The sequence below is a fragment of the Budorcas taxicolor genome, chromosome 7 (assembly GCF_023091745.1).
Source record: "Budorcas taxicolor isolate Tak-1 chromosome 7, Takin1.1, whole genome shotgun sequence".
Classification (NCBI taxonomy): domain Eukaryota; kingdom Metazoa; phylum Chordata; class Mammalia; order Artiodactyla; family Bovidae; genus Budorcas; species Budorcas taxicolor.
The window spans coordinates 41316845-41331969 of NC_068916.1; the positions used below are offsets into that span (position 1 = coordinate 41316845).

At 38.5% G+C, this 15125-nt stretch overlaps 1 protein-coding gene across 1 annotated transcript; it reads left to right on the plus strand.

The window, feature by feature from the left end:
- Positions 1-238: 238 nt before the first annotated feature.
- Positions 239-14905, plus strand: TRIM58 (tripartite motif containing 58). The gene is made up of 6 exons (XM_052644175.1): positions 239-661; positions 5355-5450; positions 7257-7487; positions 9599-9621; positions 9700-9818; positions 14316-14905. The coding sequence occupies exons 1-6, from the start codon at positions 239-241 to the stop codon at positions 14903-14905; spliced, it is 1482 nt and encodes a 493-aa protein (XP_052500135.1).
- Positions 14906-15125: the final 220 nt, after the last annotated feature.

Genomic DNA, 15125 nt, shown 5'->3' on the forward strand with positions numbered 1-15125 from the left:
TTTCCTAGGAAGCTAGGATTGCTAGAATGTTAATTTTATCCTTGTGGTTGACTGTGTCTGAGTTGCAAGTTTTCGCTGGGCGTGGCTCATTTGGACGCTAGCCAGTGGATAAAGCCCATCTTGTGTCTGCTTCTCTGCGGGGTTCCTCCCTTCTGTGTCAGAACACCAGGAGAGATAGTGCCAGCAGCTGGGGAAGACAGCTCTACTATCGGCGGGGCCAGGCAAGGCCCAGCCGGCCATGGCCTCGGGGTCCCCTGGGGAGCGGCTCTGCGAGGAGGCCCGGTGCCCAGTGTGCCTGGATTTCCTGCAGAATCCCGTCAGTGTGGACTGTGGCCACAGTTTCTGCCTCAGATGCATCTCCGAGTTCTGCGAGAAGTCCGACAGCGCACAGGGCGGCATCTATGCCTGTCCGCAGTGTCGGGGTCCCTTCAGGCTGGAAAGCTTCCGGCCCAACAGGCAGCTGGCCAGCCTGGTGGACAGTGTGCGGCAGCTGGGGCTGGGCGTGGAGCCTTCGGGGGCACGCTTGTGTGTGAGGCATGGCGAGGAGCTGACCCGTTTCTGCGAGGAGGACCAGGAAGTGCTGTGCTGGGTCTGTGACACCACTCCAGAGCACAGGAGCCACCACACAACATTGCTGCAGGAGGCCGCCAGGTGCTACCAGGTGAGAGGTGTTACCATGTAATGTGGAGGGCTGTGACTCCTGATCTGGAAATGCCGCTCTGTAATGGAAGACACTGACTGGGTCAGAAGTGTTAAAAATCCCTTGCCAGAGATAGAGCCAAAAGATACCCCCTGATCTGAATGAGCAACCACCCTCCTGGCTCACATTCACCTTGGGATCTGTACGCCTTTGCTCCATGGAAATCCCATCGTTTGGGACTTCTAATCAGGAGCTCAAACATACTGTTATTTAGACTGCTCTTCTCTGCCATGAAACTCTGTCTGGTCATTTCATTTCGTGCTGGTCTTAATTTTCCTGATATAGGTAATCTGAGTTTCACAACTAGTGTTCCCTGGTGTAGGAGGCTATGTTGTCCAATTGCCTCTTAGTTACAAGTGCACAACTGTTATCGGAAACACTTCCTAATAACTATCATTTGTATATTTTGCTTTTGCATAATATTTATATTAATTAATGCTACTGTTGTTTAGTCACTAGGTTGTGTCCAGCTCTTTGCAACCCCATGGACTGTAGCTGGCCAGGCTTCTCTGTCCATGGGACTTACAAGGCAAGAATACTGGAGTAGGTTGCCATTTCCTTTGCCAGGGGATCTTCTCAAACCAGGGATCAAACCCAAGTCTTGTGCTTAGCAGGAGGATTCTGTACCACTGGGTCACTTAGGAAGCCCATGTTAATTAATATTGTCATCAAAACAATCTTAATTTTTTTTCATTTTTATTTTACATTGGAATATAGTTAATTTACAGTGTTGTGTTCATTTCAGGTATACAGCAAAGTGATTCAGTTATACATGTATCCATTCTTTTTAAAAATCTTTTCCCATATAGGTTACTTCAAAATATTGAGTAGTTTTCAGCGCTATACAATAGGTCCTTGTTGATAATCTGTTTTATAAATAGTTGATAATCTATTTTATATGTATATATATAGCGGTGTATATATCAGTTCAGTTCAGTCGCTCAGTCGTGTCCGACTCCTTGTGACCCCATGAATCTCAGCACGCCATCACCAACTCCCAGAGTTCACTCAAACTCATGTCCATCGAGTCGGTGATGCCATCCAGCCATCTCATCCTCTGTCGTCCCCTTTTCCTCCTGGCCCCAATCCCTCCCAGCATCAAAGTCTTTTCCAATGAGTCAACTCTTCGCATGAAGTGGTCATAGTACTGGAGTTTCAGCTTTAGCATCATTCCTTCCAAAGAACACCCAGGACTGATCTCCTTTAGAATGGACTGGTTGGATCTCCTTGCAGTCCAAGGGACTCTCAAGAGTCTTCTCCAACACCACAGTTCAAAAGCATCAATTCTTCGGCATTCAGCTTTCTCACAGTCCAAATCTCACATCCATACATGACCACTGGAAAAACCATAGCCTTGACTAGATGGACCTTTGTTGGCAAAGTAATGTCTCTGCTTTTCAATAGTGTATATATGTTAATCCTAAACTCTTAATTTTTTCCTCCCCCTCACCTTTTCCTTTTGACAATTTTAAGTTTGTGTTTGAAGTCTGTGAGTCTATTTCTGTTTTTTTCTTTTTTAAAATATAAATTTATTTATTTTAATTGGAGGCTAATTACTTTACAATATTGTATTGGTTTTGCCATACATCAACATGAATCCACCACGGGTGCACACGTGTTTGTAAATACTTTCATTTGTATCATTTTTTTTTAGATTACACATGTAAGCAATGTATGTGGGTATGTGTGTGCTAAGTCGCTTCAGTCATGTCTTCTTTGTGACCCTATGGACTGTAGTCGGCCAGGCTTTTCTGTCGATTGGATTCTCTAGGCAAGAATACTGGATTGCCATGGGTTGCCATGCCCTCCTCCAGGGGATTTTCCCAGCCCAGGGATTAAACTTGTGTTTCTTACGTCTCCTACATGGCAGGCAGATTCTTTACTGCTGACCACCAGGGAAGCTGGTGATGTTGTATGTTATATAAGCTGGTGATGTTATATAAGTGATGTTATATGACATTTATTTTCTCAGTATGACTTAGTTTATTTAGTATGATAATCTTTAGGTCCATCCATGTTGCTGTAAATGACTTTGTTTCATTCTTTTTAAGCCAGAGTAATTTTCTATAGTGGGCTCCCCTGGTGGCTCAGTGGTAAAGAACCCACCTTCCAACGCATGAGAAGCAGGCTTCATCCCTGGGCTGGAAAGGTACCCTGGAGAAGGAAATGGCAACCCACTCCAGTATTCTTGCCTGGGTAATTTCCCAGACAGAGGAGCCTGAAACTCTACACTCCACTGGGTCACAAAAGAGTCTCAACAACATCAACAACAAAAATATTCATATATATATATACACACACATATATATATATACATATATATATATATGCCACATTTATATTTTTATCCTTTCATCTGTCAATGGCCATTTAGGCTGTGTCCATGTCTTGAAAGAAAGTGAAAGTGAAGTCGCTTAGTCGTGTCTGACTCTTTGTGATCCTGTGGACTATAGCCTACCAGGCTCCTCTGTCCCTGGGCTTTTCCAGGCAAGCATACGCAAGTGGGTTGCCATTTTCTTCTCCAGGAGATCTTCCCGACCCAGGGATTGAACCCGGGTCTCCCGCATCGCAGGCAGACCCTTTACTGTCTGAGACACCAGTGAAGTCCATGTCTTGGCTACTCTAAATACTGAGGCAATAAATATAAGGGTGCATAAAACCACCTTAATGTTTGAATGTTTGCTATGAATGGTGTCTGGATGGGCACAAGGTTCTGATCCCCTTTAAAGTTGCCAATACATGTTACTCTGCAGTAGGAATCCAGTGGTTAAGCTGACAGATTCCTCTCTATTCAATACATATTTCTGGACTTATGATATGAGTATCCTCAGTGAAGAGGTGACTAATATTGGAGTATCTGGCTCACAAAAGTGGCATCCATGAAACTCTGTGAAGAAGATTCTTTGTACTGGTGCTCATCAAAAGTTTTTGGACATATTCAGAACACATTTAAATTCCCAGTATCTGGAACAGCTGCTTGCACAAAGAGAGTTAAAGTCATCTTTAATCTAATGACCTTACCTGAAGTACTATAACAATGAAAATAAAATGAAGATATTAACTTTATAAAATAATAATTTAATAAATGATTAATAATATAGAGCCTATAATTTTGTATATTTATATCATACATTTTAACTTAGAATAATTAGTAATGTAATTATTATTATTATTTTAACTTTGTTTTAAATCAAGGTTGTGATTTTTTTTTTTCCTCTCAAGTACCCTCTGGACCTACCTAGAAATATCTCTTAGGTTGTCGTCTGCAAAATTCAGGTGCTAACTATTTCTTAACTAGACTTCTAGAGTATATTCCTGCCTTTTTTCTTTAATCCAGAGGGTACCATACAGTGCATGGATAATGTCATATTCTAAGGAAGTTTTCTCTACTTCAGCAGTCCTTCAACTAAGTACCAAATAAATATCTTTCAAACTCCTTAGTCTATCAATCAGTTTTAGGACCGTAAGTGCTCTTACGGGCTTCCCTGGTGGCTCAGATGGTAAAGTGTCTGCCTACAATGCACTATAACTCTTGCCTTAACCATTAATTTTTAGATTCCGCAAAACTAGCCTAATCACTGTTGTCCCCAAACGTGACACAACTTTCAACCTCTTTGCTTTTGCTTACAATTATTTTTGTCTGTTAAGTGTCAGAGTGTTCTAGTCCTTCCAGATTCTAAAAACAATTGCCATTTTCTTCATCTTATTAAATGCCTCATTGGTGTCTACTGCTATTTTATGTGTTCTACCTTAGAATCTTATCATTAAAAAAAGAGAGAAAGGAAAAAAAAAAGACTGGTGTGTGGGACTTGTTGAATGACTGTGGAAAGAATTTAATTTTTTGTTTGTTTTTATTTTTTCCTGAGACTTATTGAATGACTTTGGGAAGACTTTTAAAATGTGTATATGTGTCTATCTTTGTGTATGTTCTCTGTAAATAAAATATATGTACTTACCTCTAGCAGGAGTCCTAGGGTTGAAAAGAGATTTAGTTTTCCTTAAATTATTTTTCTATCCCGTGTGAGATTTATGACTTTCTGTATTTCTTTTTCATATAATAAATACTAACTTACAAGATTTCTTCTGTAAAATAAGAAATACACTTCTGGTTATAAAGTAATGAATAAATTTAAGAAGTTGAAATATATAGATGAAAGGAATAGCATCACCTTTTCAGCCAAGCATAGGAGATGAGATTTTGTTTATTGAGTATATTTTCATTGGTCTCTGCCTAATTTTTATATATTTATTACAAGAACTTTTATTTTTAAAAATTGGTGTCAGGTTACATAAAATATGCTTATTTTAATTTTCTTAATAATTGTATTTCTTGCCATTAAAAATTCTGCAGCACCTTGTTTTAATTCTATCCAGTGAATAAAATAATTTTTTCCCCACTGTCCTATTTTGATTACTTACTGTTTTGCTATTTATAATGCAATGAACATACTTTTTAGATACATCTTTTATTATATCTGGCATTAACATTTAAAACATATCTATGTTTAACAGTCATTAATATTAATGAGGTCGAACATTTTTGTATGCTTTCTACTGCCTGTTATAGCTGATCTTTGTATTTCTTCCTGTGCTTGGTCAATTTAAGTACTGAATGAGAGTATCCTTAATGGCTGCGGCATATCTTCCCAAACAGATAAAGCTCCAGGTGGCACAGGAGCTTGTGAGGAAAGAGCTGGAGGAAGCCTCAACTCAGGAGGCCAATGTGGGGAAGAAAACTGTTATTTGGAAGGTAAGAGAATATTGGGGCTTCAGGTGGCTAACCTATCTGAAGGATCCTTATTTAGACCATTAAGTCATTCTTCCACCATCTTCCCTATTCTGGCACTTTTGTTCCATTTTCCTGGGTACTCAAGAAAAACCGATCTCAGCATCACCCTGGACCATCTCATCCCCTCAGATTATATTTGCACAATTGTGTTCTTTCTAATCTCTGTAATACTATCCCCAATCTAAATTATAAAAAAAGACTTTACTCATCTTGATCTTACCAACTCACTTGATCTTACTCACTGAGCTTCACTCACTGCATCACGTAGAACAGAGTCGTACTCTCACTACTAGTTCAAAAAATGTTTATTTGTCGGATGAATGAAATTTTTACTATTTCACAGCATGTATATATATATATATATATATATATATATATATATGAAATACAGGCTCATAGTCATCATCTTACATATAAAAATAATCTGAATTTTCTTTTTGCAGTCAATATATTGATATAAATATATGTCTTTTTTCAGTCAATATGTTGATATATTTCTGCCATCATCAGCTCTTTTTTCCTTTACCTATTTATACATACACACACAAACAGACACACACACATACACAGAGTGATTCTGAACCTGGACCAATGTTGCCTTCCAAGAGATATTTTGCAGTATCAGTAGATATTTTTGGTTGTCACAACTGGGATGCCTTACTAGCATCTCATATGTAAAGGCAAGAAATGCTGCTAAATATCCTATAATACAAAGGACAGTCCCCACCCCCGCCCCCCAAAAAAAATCACAACAAAAAATCACCTGGTCAAATATCAATAGGATCAATACTGAGAAACTGTATATAGAAATGACATAGGTGTTTATATTTTTATATTATGTATTACAATATATATAGACTCTATTTCCAAATACTTCTCTGTCTTTCTCCAAGGAACCCTTTTTCTCTGATTATTCTCTATAATTTTGTAATTCTTTCTTTCTTTTCTTGAAAATTTTGACTTGTATTTATCCTCTGGCAGATATTTTCATGAGGGTTTTTGCTATATTTTTCTCTGTGATGTCTTAATTTTTCCCATAGTTATGTATATCATATGTAAAGTTAATCAATAGTGACATTTATTAATAATTTTTAAGTTAGTAATCCAAGTCAATTGTTTTTAATCCTGACCTGACCACAAATTTATGAAATCAGGAACTCTATATCTGAGATCTGGTTTCATGCATGTCTTGAACCCTCCACTGATTATTCTTAAAGTAGAGATGTTTCCAAGAATCTTGTTCTAAGTCAAGTCAACTTGCATAATTTTTACCTTTAAGAATGTATGTGAGCCAAAATACAACAAGCATGGTTTTAATAAACTAAATTATAAATTCTGTGGAAACCCTTAGTCCTTCTATATTTATAGGTGTAATTATAGTATTTAAAAGGGTGATGTGAGAGAACAATGAATTGCAACTAAACCCCTTTTCACTATGTTATTCCCCATGTGTGTGTGTTTGTTAAGTCGCCTCAGTCCTGTCTCACCCTTTACAGCCCTATGGACTGTAGCCCACCAGGCTCCTCTGTCCAAGGAATTTTCCAGGCAAGAATACTGGAGTGGGTTGCCATGCCACTCTCCAGGGCATCTCCCCGACCCAGGGATTGAACCTGGGTCTCTTACACTGCAGGCAGATGCTTTACCATCTGAGCCGCCAGGGAAGGCCCCCCCCCCCCACACCCCCCCCCCCCCACCCCGTCCATACATGAAGGTAGAGGCCAAATACTCTGCCCCAGCTGCTGATGATTTGTTGTACTGTCACTCCAGGAAAAAGTGGAAATGCAGAGGCAACGCTTCAGGTCGGAGTTTGAAAAGTATCGTGGCTTCCTGGCCCTGGAGGAGCAACTGCAGCTTAGAAGACTGGAGGAGGAGGAGCGAGCCACGCTGCAGAAGCTGCGGGAAAGCAAGAACCGGCTGGTTCAGCAGAGCAGGGCTCTGAAGGAACTGGCAGAGGAGTTGGAGGAGAGGTGCCAGCGACCAGCCCTGGGTCTGCTGGAGGTGAGGCTGGGTGCCTGGGAGAAGACGGATGGGCACACCTGAGACCAAGGGGACAGATGGCAGCTTTCAGAGATAACTCCTTAAGCAGTTTTGCTCTTTAGGACAGGATCACCCTAGAATTTCCTTGGAAAGCATGTTATTAAAAATCCTCAATCTTAACATCAGAATCTGAAGGGAGCCTAGAGAATCATACATAATAGTTCATACTAAAGACAAAACCTTAAATATTTTCAAAACTAAAATTAATTTAATGATTTACATATAATTAAATAAAAACAGACTATCTATACTATGTTGCCTGGAAAGCATTTTATAAAAACCTCATAGTGGGTCAACAATGATATTGCTGTATTTCAGTCATGGCTAATCCAAAAAGTCATGTTAACCCATTTTAATGTCAGTAGTCAAATGTATGAGTAATATCTACAATTTTCCACTTTGAAATTGGCATGCTAATTTTCAAGGCAAATATTAATGTTCTAGCCCGTAGTGCATGCCCATTCCAGGCATCGTGGGGAGGGATTAATTTGGCTCACTACAGCTTGCCCACAATATACTTGAGATTATAGAACAGAGAGACAAATAAATAATAATCCTCCTTAAAGGCATTAAATCCCAAGTGAATTGAGAAAGTCATCATTGTTGGTGGATGCTTTTTCTCAAGCTAGAACTCACTTGCAATAGAAAATTTCTGGGCACGTTTCATTGTGTTTCAATCCCAATGACTCATTTAGGAATGTCTGAAATAAGTAATTTCTATCTTCATACAAGTTCTGTGATTAAATAGCACTGGTCACAGAGTGGGGGGGGGAGGTCATTAAGCAAAAGCATTTGCAAAGCTTTTATATTAAATATGTCCCATTTTCTTCAATATATTTATGCATCAGTAAAACATTGTTGTTATTATTGTTTGTATTATTATTACTATGCCTACTTCCTACTAAGCAAACTGTCCCAAAGGAATAAATTTTCAAAATTTTAAACAATAAATAAACACAAGAACTTTGGCATTTTCAACAATATTCATTGTCACATCTTACCGTATCTTAAAATACTGCATATTTGAAATTATCATTTATTAGCACTGAATAAATGTTAAAATGTCTTATAACACAAACCTTGAAGTTTGAAGTGAAGTTGCTCATTTGTGTCTGGCTCTTTGCAACCCTATGGACTGTAGCCTACTATACTCCTCTGTCCATGGGATTTTCCAAGCAAGAGTACTGGAGTGGGTCACCATTTCCTTCTCCAGAGGATCTTCCTGACCCAGGGATGGGACCCAGGTCTCCTGCACTGTAGGCGGACGCTTTACCATCTGAACCACCAGGGAAGTCCTTAGGGAGACTGTTCCTCAAATAATTTGCTTTGATTTTTATACTCATTTCTCCCTTTCTTCCTCAGTACCAGTAAACAACATTTCAACCTTAATGGACCAAAACAAGACCTGTTGTTCTGATGAAATATAAAGCTAATCATTTCCCTGTTTTTATGCCCTGTTAAAATTAATCTGACTGGTGGTCATTTTTTAGAGGGATAGGGGAAATAAAGTGCAGGTGATTTGTTTAATAATCTACTTTGACATAGACTTGCTGAATTTTAATGACTTCTGTTTTTTTCTACTTAGATAACTTAGACAAAGTATGTTGGTTCAGAGAATAAGGAAGCTAGGATTTTCTTACAAGAACAGTGAGATTATCATTTTATGTCCATACCTTTCACTATTTCTCAAATAAATTCTTCAGATATTTAGAATCTATTTTTACCTTAATTCTGTTCACAGAAAATAACTCCCCATAAAAACATTCAATTATCAGAATTATCAATTCAGAAAACAGCTAAACCAATAGGTATTATAGGAATTAACCTAAAGTTTGTGTAGTCTGATTTTGTTTTAATAGAGGCAAACTGATTATATTATTTTAAATTCATGAGAAAACTCAATAACAGTCTGTTTTAGATTTTTTAGAGGGAGTCATATCTCTTATAGTTTTACATCAATAAGTAATGATTTTCAATAATTCTTAAAGAGATGTTCTTGGTGTGTCCCCAGTCTGTCAAAAGCAGTTCAGAGGTCTAACTCACACCTGCTTGTGTTTCTCTTTCATTTTCAGGGTGTGGGAGGAGCCTTGAGCCGGTATGTTTACTTTCCGAATCAGAGAATGGTTTGGGAGAGGCTGGGGAGGTTGGTGGATAACTCTAATGAGAACTGCAGGTTTTGTGCTCTTCTCAGAAGTAAGAATGTCACACGCCTGGAACCCGAGTCCATCGCTATGGAGCTGAAGACAATGTGTCGCATCCCTGGCATGAGGGAAATGTTGAGGAAGTTCCAAGGTAGGCTGCATTTTAAACCTTGAGGAACTATGACTTCTGGAATTTGGCTGTTGTTGCAATTTGTTACTGCACCAGTCAGGCTACAGTAACAAGCACAACCCAAAGTTTAGTGGCTAAAATCAGCAAAGTTTTATTTTGAGATCATGTTATTGGTTAATTACTGGATTGTGGAGGCTTTAATTTCACATAATCTCACTCCATGCAGACAGAGCCCCACCTCCTTCCTGTTGCTGATAGGCACAGAACTGAGCAAAGTCATGGTGAATCATGCACCACCCTAAGGGACACATATAGCTTTCCTGAAGATATTATTGATGAAAGTGAGTCACATAGTCATGTCAAACTACAGGGGGGAAGGGAGAGAGCACTAGGCTCAGATTTTTTTTTTTTTTTAAGAGTATTGGGATATTTGTGAATAGTCCTGAAGAATATCCGAGTAACTGACACCCATATAAGCTACATTTGGTTAGAATAGTGGGTTAAAAAAATGATATTATCTGTGACATAAGCAATATTAGTTCCAATCTATGTCTATTTCCTTTTTTATAAAATGGTAAAAAGTTGTATAGTTTGGAGGACAAAATGAAACATATTTGAAAACAGAGAAAAAAAATCTTCAATATATGAAAGCATTGCAGTGTATCAGATAATATAAAGTTTGGATTATTTTGTTATCTGGCAGTTTGATAAATTTCTTAAATTAGATAGTCAATAAAGCCAAAAACATTCAATTATATTTAAGAGGGAATAACTGTAATTGTTGCGTCTTAGTATTTTGTTTTTTAAAACAATATAGATTCAATGTTTTTAATTTTTTTATATTCAATTAATGCCAAATAATGAAAATAGACTATGACTTAATAGTGGGTTTATTACTTAGAAGGAAACTGCCGTCTATGGGGTTGCACAGAGTCAGACACGACTGACGCGACTTAGCAGCAGCAGCAGCTTTGTCTCATGATAAGAAAACCCATCTTATCAATCCTGTTCAATGATTAATCCATGATCTCACAGGCAGAGAGCCTGTGAGAAATTCCACAAATATTGTGTATTTTATGCCAGTTACTCTTCTAAGCGTTAGAATATAAAACTGAACAATAACATCAAAGATGTTACAGATATGGAGCTTCATGTTGTAAATTTTTACTTAAATTATGGAAAGTACACGAAATGTGAGAAGATGAAATATATTGAAAAAATAAATAAATAAGTTTGGCCAGAAGTTCTTGAGTTAGCACATCTAATCTGGAATTTTTGATGATCAAGGAAGACTTCATTCATAGGGGAAAACACAGCAAATATCTGATCTAGAAGAAAGCATTTCAGGAAACAGAAATGAGTTCTAAGACCTGAGCTTAAAATATGGAAGATGCATTCCAGGAGCTATGAGGAGGTCTGTGTGGCTATTGTGGAGTGAGTGACAGAAGAACTGTAGAGGTCAAGCAAAGTCCAGGTAGCTTAGGACCCAACAAGAAGGCCACTATGAGCAGAAGTGAAATAGGGCATCAGTTATAAATGGAGGAATAGCATGATTGGACTAATGTTTCGTGAAGATCACTGCGTGGTTTATTGAGAATAAATTACAGAGGGGCAAGTCTTGATGTGGAAAAGCCATTAGGAGCCTTTGTAATAACTCAATTAGAGGCTATTTTCTACTGGACTAGGGAAGTCGTACTGGAGGTACAGAGAAATAGGCAAGATCTTGCTATATTGATATTTTGAAAGCAGAACTGGCAAGATCTGCTGTTGGATTAGATATAAGGTGTCAGAAAGGGAGAAAAGTTGTGAATAATTCCAAAGTTAAAATCTCCTGAATGGGCATAATGAAATTATTGTTTACATTGACATGTAAAGCTACAGGCAAGGTAGAAAAAAGGACTTGGGTTTTAGACACATCAATGTTGTGATGGATATTAAATATCCAAATGCTGATATTGGGTAGGCAGAGGAATTTACAAATATGGAGTTCCAGGAGAAAAGTCTAGGCTAAAAGTATTTGGAATTAGTAAAGCACATGAATGGAATTTAATGAAAGTAATATACCTGCCAGCCCAAGAACATATCAAAAGTAATCTAAGAGAGAGGCAAGAGGTCCCAATCATTAGACCATTGGTTTCTCCAATAGCAGTGATGGAGGAAGAGAAGAGAAAACAGCAGAGGAGACCAAGAAGGGGTGATCAGCAGAAAGGGAGTGAAAGAGTGATGACTGGTGTCTTTGGGAGAGAGAAATGTTTTCTAGGACAAAAGGATTCTCAACAGTGTTAAGTGCTATAGAAAAGTCATTTAAGGTGAACTTTAAGGACTGATCATGCATGGGGCGCTGAGAAGAAGGTGCAGTTTGGTTAGGGTATTATTCTATTTGGTGATAGCTTAAGAAATTTTAAGAGTTTAAGAAGAAGTAGGGAGAAGAATTAGAAATAGACGTATTCACAACCTTTTCACAGATTTATTTTCTTGAAGTGGGAATGATATATGAAGACATGACATCTGTTAAATAGGTCTACCACAACATCATGGAGACCTGCTTTTCAGTTCCTGTTATTTATGACCTCTAGAGTTTGGAGGTGAAGGCAATGGCACCCGACTCCAGTACTCTTGCCTGGAAAATCCCATGGACGGAGGAGCCTGGAAGGCTGCAGTCCACAGGGTCGCTGAGGATTAGACAGGACTGAGAGACTTCACTTTCACTTTTCACTTTCATGCATTGGAGAAGGGAATGGCAACCCAATCCAGTGTTCTTGCCTGGAGAATCTCAGGGACGGGGGAGCCTGGTGGGCTGCTGTGGGTCACACAGAGTCAGACACGACTGAAGTGACTTAGCAATAGCAGAGTTTGGGAAAATCATATAATCGCTTGGGCTCATCCTGCTATCTATAATGTGAGAAAGATAATATCAATCTTGAGGCTGGTTCTATGCTATAGCATAGATGATGTACCCACTTAGGTTTGAGTAGAAATAAAAGATAACTAGAAGTGGTTTGAGACAAATAATAATGGGAATCATCATATTAATATTTGTTATATTAAAAATTAAAACATGATTAATTATGAAATTTGTTTTTGCTTTCAAATTAATGAAATCAAATTTACTAGTTTTGAGTGTTGACCAAGAAAAAAAAAAGACATGAATATTTTACATCCTCCTTGCTTCACTGAGGTCATTTCATTAGTAGATGTATTTTTAAATTATATGTATTAATAAAATGTCATATCAATATACTGAGACTTCACAGTATAGGTATTAATAGTAGTTTTCAGTAATTTTCTTTGCTGCATAGCAAATTACCATACACTTAGCTACTTAAAATCACATCCATTTACTTCCATTCTTCAGATCTGATAATCATGAGGGATCAGCTGGTTTCTCTGTTTAAGGTTTTATAAGATTAAAATCAAGATGTATGCAAGACAGGAAAAAAGACGCAGCTGTGTATAACGGACTTTTGGACTCAGAGGGAGAGGGAGAGGGTGGGATGATATGGGAGAATGGCATTCTATCATGTATACTATCATGTAAGAATTGAATCGCTAGTCTATGTCTGACGCAGGATACAGCATGCTTGGGGCTGGTGCATGGGGATGACCCACAGAGATGTTATGGGGAGGGAGGTGGGAGGGGGGTTCATGTTTGGGAACACATGTAAGAATTAAAGATTTTAAAATTAAAAAAAAATAATAATAAAATAAATAAATAAATAAAATCAAGATGTTGATCAGACTGGACATCTCTCAGGGGTCTAGGGAAAGGTCCACTTGCAAGCTTATTCAGTCTGATGATATAAAGCAATTCCTTGCAGTTGGAGGACTGACATCCCCATCTCCTTGTTGATTATCAGTTGGAAGTTCTTCCCCTTTCTCCTCCACTGTGGCCCACTCCATCTTCAAAGGCAGCAATGATATATCAAATGCAAATCTCCCTGATTTTTCCTTCTACCACCATACCTATAAGCAAAGAACTATATCTGATTTTAAAGGGTGGTTATATTAGAACCCACTCATATAATCTCCCACTTGTCACATAACAGAATCATGAGAAAACCACCTGGGTTTGAAGGTCATAAAGTTCCTCTTAGAATTCTTCCTACCATAGCTTTGAAAGTGGTGTGTTTTAGACCAATGTAATTTTTCTATAGGCTTTGGTAAGAAAAAAAAATCCCAAGGGAGTTATGAATTTTATTTTAAATGCAGATATTCCAAAGAGTACCCAAGTGCTCTGGATAGAGATAAAAGGAATCTAAGTGGTTATGAACTTGGTTTGTCTTATCATCAATGGTTATGATTTAATTGGGTCAGTAATTAGTCCTAGATTATGTAGACATAACACAGGAATATACTCAAACTCAATAAAGCATCTGCAAGATGAAATACTTATTTTTTATCTCCATGAGTTATTAGAGGGAGAGTAAAAATGGTATGACAGTCATCAATATCATGGGTTCTTAAGTTTTCACCAGTCTTTTCTGTTCTTTTACATGTTTCACAAAATTGTTTCTACAGTTGACATAAAATTGGATCCTGCCACCGCACATCCTAGCCTCCTCTTGACTGCTGACCTGCGCAGTGTGCAGGATGGAGAACTGTGGAGGGATGTCCCCAACAACCCTGAGCGATTTGACACATGGCCCTGTATCCTGGGTTTGCAGAACTTCTCATCAGGGAGGCATTACTGGGAAGTCATGGTGGGAGAAAGAGCGGAATGGGGCTTAGGTGTCTGTCAAGACACAGTGTCAAGAAAGGGGGAAATCACACCATCTCCTGAGAATGGGGTCTGGGCCTTGTGGCTGCTGAAGGGAAGTGAGTACATGGTCCTTGCCTCTCCATCAGTTCCTCTCCTCCACCTGGAACGGCCTCGCTGCATTGGGATTTTCTTGGACTATGAAGCAGGGGAAATCTCCTTTTACAACATCACAAGTGGGTCTTTTATCTACACGTTCAACCACCTGTTCTCTGGATTTCTTCGACCTTATTTTTTCATCTGTGACACAACGCCTCTTATCTTACCACCTATGACAGAAGTGGAGTTAGAAAATTGGGCATCCAGGGGTCATTTTGACTCTGCCTCTGATATCAGAGATGATTCTTCCTAAGATTGTGTTGCTGAGATACACCCCAAGCCTAGCAAAGTCTTCTGCAATAGAATGGAGCATATAGTATATACATACGTGAAGGCTCAACAGATGTCCCTATTTAGGTCAGCTGTTTACTCCTTGTCCCTATGGAAATTTTCCCATAGGAACAAAAGGGAAAGTATATGTTATATGTGTTTGGATAAGGATTGTGTAATAATTTTAGAAATGGAGCAGTCTT